Below are 7,204 nucleotides of genomic sequence, written 5' to 3'. Positions count from 1 at the left end.
TTTGTTAAATTTATATTTATTTTTATGAAAAAGATTTATTTTAATATTTATTTTATTACATTTATTTACTATTAATCATATATTTTATATTTATATAATTATTTAGATATATATTTATTTAAAAAATATAAATATTATTGAAAGTAAATTTTTTTTTACACCCACGAACCAAAGGTTTGGCAAGATTAAATAAAACTCAATTAATTAATTAATATTTATAATTACAATTTTTGTAATCTCTGCAATCAAAATATTAATATCGTTAAATATCGATACTACATTATTCTTTAGTTCTTTCTATTTCATGTAATTCTTTCAGATTCGGTCAATTATTTCCCGAAAAATTGAAAAAATTTCTGAACCGGTTTCCAAAAAGATCGGTAACAAAAAATAATACACTTTATAGCACTCCCCAGAAAATATTCTACCTCTACTTCATATACAATTCTTTAAGATTCGGTCAATTAATTTCCGAAAAGTTGGAAAATTTTCTGATACCGATTTCCCCAAAGATTGGTAACGAAAAATTGTACACCTTATGGCAATCCCCGGGAAATTCTACCCCTACTTCATATTTTTTTTAAGATTCGGTCAATTAATTTCCGAAAAATTAGAAAAATTTTGTAACTGGTTTCCAAAAAGATCGGTAACGAAAAACTATATACTTTATAACATTCCCCGGAAAATTCTACCCCTACTTCATATATAATTCTTTAAGATTCGGTCAATTATTTCCCGAAAAATTGGAAAAATTAAAAAAACCGGCTTCCAGAAAATCGGTAACGAAAAACTATACACTTTATGGCATTCCCCGGGAAATTCTACCCCTATTTCATGTACCCTTGGTAAAAATTCGGTCAACTAACGAATGAGTAGTTTGCGGTCAGACATACATACAGACGACGGTACTTATATATATACGAGAATTACGACGGTGCTGTCGCCGTCGATGGTAGCGAGAGGGATGGTCGATCGATGATTTCAGAAGCAAACAAAGTAAAAATCTGGAGAATGTCGCTGAACGGGTGAAATGCCGTTGAACTTGAAAAAAGGAAGGCAGAGGAGAGGGGAGAAAAGTGCGCTGCGACAATTTCACGAAAAATCTTTTTTCGGTAGAATTTTCGCTGCAACACGGAGATGCGACTGTTAAAATTTTATTGGATCACTTTTTTATTCCTCTCGATTAAACTTCAAACACACGACGAAATAATTGAGTAACTAATAGAACGCCGATGTAATATGACAGCCACATGTGTTATACCGGCATATGTAGCTATTTCTACTGGAATGCACGGTATGAATATGATTCCTGAATATAAGTCTATTACATATGTTTTAATTATGCTTGGCGGCCCCATAATCATTTTTTTATAACATAAATTTGAAGAGAATGCTCTTTACTAACAAAAAACTATACAGCAACACCTGAAAAACAACTGCTGTAGTGCGATGTACCGTTTCGCACACACGTTATATGACTGCATCAGATTTAATGTATTCCTTTAACTGTCCGCAATTAACTGTAATCGCGAGTTATTTAATCGCCATTAATTCAATGATTTACAGCGAAGCTAAATGCAGCACTTCAATTATAACAAGCACTCAAATTAGCGCATGACGCAGTATGAAACGCGCGTATTCGTAGTTGTTCATAATTAAACAAGCTAGCTTCATATCGTACCTTTTGGTTACCCGGGCTTCGCCCCGGAGGACATATGTAATAAGTAACATATGCAAGACACGCAAATAGTCTCTCTCTCCTTCTCTCTCTCTCCCTCTCTCTCTCTCTCTCTCTCTCTCCCCCTCTCTCCCTCTCTCTTCCTCTCCCTCTCTCCCTCTCTCTCTCTCCCTCTCTCTCTTCCTCTCTCCCTCTCTCTCTCCCTCTCCCTCTCTTTCTCCTTCTCCCTCTTCCTCTTCCTCTCTCTCTGGAAAATTTCGTAACCGATTTCTAAAAAGATACTGGTTCTCAAAAAGATCGGTAACGAAAAACTATACAGTTTATAGCACTCCCCGGGAAATTCTACCCCTGTTTTATATACAATTCTTTAAAATTTGATCAATTATTTCCCGAATTTGTCAAACTTCTAATACCAGTTTCCAAAAAGATCGGTAACAAAAAATTATATACTTTATAGCACTCCCCGGGAAATTCAACCCCTATTTTATGTACAATTCTTTGACATTCAGTCATTTGGAACCGGTTTCCAAAAAGATCGGTAACAAAAAATAGTACACTTTATAGCACTCCTCGGGAAATTTTACCCTTACTTCATGTATAATTCTTTGAAATTTAATCAATTATTTCCTGAAAAATTGGAAAAATTAAAAAAACCGGTTTCCAAAAAGATCGGTAACAAAAACTGTACACATCATAAATATTCTACCCTTACTTCATATACAATTCTTTGCGATTCGGTCAATTAATTTCCAAAAAATTGGAAAAATTTCTAATACCGGCTTCCAAAAAGATCGGTAACAAAAAATTATACACTTTATAGCACTCCCCGGAAAATTCTACCCCTGTTTCATATGTAATTCTTTGAGATTCGGTCAGTTATTTTCCGAAAAATTTGAAAAAATTAGAAAAACCGGTTTACAGAAAATCGGTAACGAAAAACTATACACATCATGGCACTTCCCGGGAAATTCTACCCCTGTTTCATATATTTTTGATAAAAAATCGGTCTAATTAATTTCCGAAAAATTGGAAAAATTTCTAATACTGGCTTCCAAAAAGATCAGTAACGAAAAATTAGACACTTTACAGCACTCTCCGGAAAATTCCACCCCTGTTTCATACGTAATTCTTTGAGATTCGGTCAATTATTTCAGGAAAAATTGAAAAAATTAAAAAAACCGGTTTCCAGAAAATCGGTAGCAATAAACTATACACTTTATGGCACTCCCCGGGAAATTCTACCCCTATTTCATGTACTCTTGATAAAAATTCGGTCCACTAACGAATGAGTAGTTCGCGGACAGACGGACAGACAAACAGTCGGGTTTTATATAATAGTATGATATTATAAAAGCTTCACGTTTCGTCAGAGTACACTTTTGAAATATATTAATTTCGCAACACATATCGATGGTTTTTCGTAATTAATACCTCCATTTTTTTGCAAACTATTTATAATATTTATGTCATTCACAACGATATTTATAATATAAATGAAAAATGTAGAAAGAATTAATGTAACTTAAAAGAAATTGATATTGACTGTATTTTTTCTAAGTTTTCCTAATTTAATATGCTAAAAGGGATCATAGAATTTAATTTTGAAGTAATAATATATATAATTAATGCTATAATTTATAATTATTTCAATAATAATTATAATTATAATAAAATTATAAAGAAATTTATTTGCTGTGTACAATTCTTACATTTTTTTACAATCAAGGTTTTATAAAATATAGAGAAGAAGAAGAAAAAAAGAAATAAAACTTAAAAAAATTAATTTTGATCAAGAAGTTGATGTATCTTGAGTCGATATGTATCGCGCTGTCGATATGTATTATTACTATCACTTTTCCGCGCGAGAGTGGTTGGTTCATTAAGATGTCGGCGAGTTCAATAAATAAAGAAATAAAGAAAAACAAAGAAATAAAGAAAAATAAGTAAATAAATAAATAAACAGATAAATATAAATATAAATAAAAACAAAATATTAGGGATGGTAAAAATAAAAAAAAGGATGGCGGTGGAAAAGATTAAAAGAATGGAAGAAAAAGAGAGCAGGAAAAGGAAAAGCAAAGGAGGTATAGTGAGATAAAGAATATAAAGAGTAAGGTGGAAAAAAGAAAGATAGGAACAAAGGACGAATATGTAATAGATTATTATCTTTTGATAAATAAAAGAAAAAATAAGAAAAATTAGTAACAAAGAACGAGTATGTGATAAATTATCTTTCAGTAAATAAAGTAAAAAATAAAGAAAATTAAAGGTGGTAGTGGAAATATTGAAAAAATGGAAGAAGAGATAATTAGTAAAGAAAAAGGAAGAATGGGAAAAGTAAAAGCAGAGTGGATAACGAATGTGAAGTGTAAGGAAAAAAAAGAAAAATGAGAGCCGAGGAAGCGAAGTGTGATAAGTCTTATGCCAGAAGTAAAAAGAAAGAAGAAAACAAAATATGCAGGAGAGACAGATATTAGCCCAGTCAAATGGGTATTTGAGTAAGAAATAATACTACCAGCGCTGTAACTAGCATGGAAGTGTGTCTTTTGAGGTTGTAATGAAGATATTAAAAGCCCACCCCCGTACCATTGTCGTAGCAAAAATGGGGGTACAAAAAAAGTCCAAAAAATTGGTTTTTTGCCAATAACTCAAAAAGTATCATAATTAGCGGAAAAAGTGAAGACGTGAAAGTTGTAGAGAATGAAATTTCACACAAAAAAGGTATATACAAAAATGTTGTACGACTAATTACAGTCGATCTAGATTTTTTTGAAATAAGTATTTCATGACAAATGAAAAACACGTGAGAGCGTCGCGCATTTTTATCGATAGTTCGAAAATGGCGACTCGAATAAAAAAATAGTTCAAATAAAAGTTGTAGACAATTTAATTACGAACAATTTCCATTTTTATTTTTTTTGATACGATCAATATTGACAGAGATATGAATTTTTTAAAACATTTATTATCGCTTCTCAAGTATGATTTTTAGTGGTAAAATCGCTTGTAACTCAACATCTGTAAGTTTAAATTACATTACATCTTATGAAAGTGAAAGATAATTACATTTCGAAAATTTTGATGTATATACAAACTCAGTTTAGATATATGCGTAGTGTGATAATGCTAATAAACATGAAAAATTGTCATTTTTTGTGGATTTTGTCAAAAAAAGTCACTTTCGGTTAGCTGTAAGTCAAAATGTCTATCTACATTTTTTAAAGAAAATTAAATTATCTTTAAAATGGCTTTTTGTTCATCTTCGTACGATTATTTGTTAACAAATTACAGCTGTTTAAAAATTTCAGGAAAAATACAATTTCATACAAAATTAATAATATATTGAAAAAATATATGCGTAATAATTAAAAAAAAAATGGATTTTACCTATTTTTAGTAGTTTATATGTGTGTGAAAGTAATGCAGCACTATAGGTTCATCGAAAGGTATGATTTCTTTAAAAAAAGAATTTTCGAAAAGTGGTGTTTTTTAAAGAAATTATGCAAAAGTGGCATTTGTATTTAGTTTCTGGCATGTATCTTCTTTGTTATTGATTTTACGAAGAAATGTCATCACATCAAAATTAAAGCTGATAAAATTTCCTACAAAACTGATACTTTGATATTTGATTTGTAATAAGTAGTATTATGAAACGGACAATTAAAAATGCTTGTGATTTTAAATTTGCTGAAAAGTGAAATTTTGGAGCATTTGCAAAGTTAAAAATAATGTACTTAACAAATTTTTAAAATTTTTTCAACTATTAGAAGTCATTCTACATACATTTAGGTGACATTCAGTATCGCTGCGATATTTTTAGGACGAATAGTACACAAGAAATGTCCTGGCGTTGGATAGTATGGGGCGTACGCATATATCCAAAATGAGTTTGTATATACATCAAAATTTTCGAAATGTAATTATCTTTCACTTTCATAAGATGTAACGTCATTTAAACTTACAGATGTTGAGTTACAAGCGATTTTACCACTAAAAATCATACTCGAGGAGCGATAATAAATGTTTTAAAAAATTCATATCTCTGTCAATACTGATCGTATCGAAAAAAATAAAAATGGAAATTGTTTGTAATTGAATTGTTTACAACTTTTATTTGAACAATTTTTTTATTTGAGTCGCCATTTTCGAACTATCGATAAAAAATGCGCGACGCGCTCACGTGTTTTTTATTTGTCATGAAATACCTATTATTTTAAAAAAATCTAGATCGACTGCAATTGGTCGTACAACATTTTTGTATATACCTTTTTTGTGTGAAATTTCATTCTCTACAACTTTTACGTCTTTACTTTTTCCCCTAATTGTGATACTTTTTGAGTTATTGGCAAAAAATCAATTTTTTGGACTTTTTTGCACCCCCATTTTTACTACGACAATGGTACTGGGGTGGGCTTTTAGTATCTTCATTACAACCCCAAAAGACACACTTCCACGCTAGTTACAGCACTGGTAGTATTATTTCCTACCTTGGCCAAAATTTCAGTCCATTTGACTGGGCTATATGTGAAGTGAGCGGAGAGAAAAAAAGAAACAAGAGGTGGCAAATGGACATTGGTACAGTGGATGAAAAAGGGAATACATTTTAACGGAGAGAAATGGTGATGTGGGACGAGTGTTTTAAGGTGAATGGAACGGAAAAAGTTTGGACGTGAAGCGCGTGCGTTAGCGCACGTGTGTGTTAGTCCATATCTAAAAAAGGCATATAAAGTCGATTGTCTCTTTTCCGCGATGCCGATTGGTTCTCTCGCTGCGCTTACTTCATGAGCAGCTGCCATCGTATATTTTGACAGTTGTGTGTACCAAGGGGTTAATAGTGCAATAGTAATAATATAATGTTAGCTAAATAGCGTGCGCGAAACGCGCGTCTGTGATGTCTAGTCTATAAAAGAAAAGGATAAAAAAATTAAGTGTTCTTAGCGCCCTTGTCTCAAGATCCTGTAATACAACATCAGCTAGGTCAGGGGACAGAGAAGAGCCTATGGGAGTTCCGAATTTCTGCTTATAAATGTCATTGTTAAATTTAAAAAATATAGATTCAAGAATGAGCCGTATTGCACGAATAAATTCGTTTTTAGGGATGTCACATTTTTTGGAGATATGCTCCCATTTACTACAAATGCCATCGATGGCTAAGTCTACAAGTATATTAGTAAAAAGCAATACGACATCAAAAGACACAAGGATGTAGTTATCCTCTAAAGAGATATCTGCTCGTTACTGTAAAACTTGCAAGCCTGTCAGATGATATTAAATAAACGATGTTCATCAAAATGACTTTAAAATTGTCAACTACAATGTAGACAAATGTTTCATAAATTTTTTTTAGATTTTTTAAAATACTTTAAGGTAGGGAAAAATAGCGTTGAACGCGTGACAGACCCACGTATGCACTTAGAAGGTACCGAAAAAACGTATGCACTTTAAGGGTTAATTATACATTATATATTAAATAAAACATTAAATTTAATAGTAAAAACTTTATCAAAGATTATCTCCACTTTTTTT

The 7,204-nt window shown here is 31.4% G+C and overlaps 1 protein-coding gene across 1 annotated transcript in view; it reads left to right on the top strand.

The window, feature by feature from the left end:
* The first annotated feature begins 6,776 nt into the window (after nucleotides 1-6,776).
* LOC139814919 (uncharacterized) overlaps nucleotides 6,777-7,204 on the top strand; it is a 172,443-nt gene continuing 172,015 nt past the window's right edge. Inside the window, exon 1 of the mRNA XM_071781441.1 lies at nucleotides 6,777-6,840. Within this exon, the coding sequence (XP_071637542.1) occupies nucleotides 6,777-6,840 (64 nt within the window). The remainder of the gene's footprint in view (nucleotides 6,841-7,204) is intronic.

The sequence above is a fragment of the Temnothorax longispinosus genome, chromosome 6 (assembly GCF_030848805.1).
Source record: "Temnothorax longispinosus isolate EJ_2023e chromosome 6, Tlon_JGU_v1, whole genome shotgun sequence".
NCBI lineage: Eukaryota > Metazoa > Arthropoda > Insecta > Hymenoptera > Formicidae > Temnothorax > Temnothorax longispinosus.
This window is presented reverse-complemented; position numbering and strand designations above follow the sequence as displayed.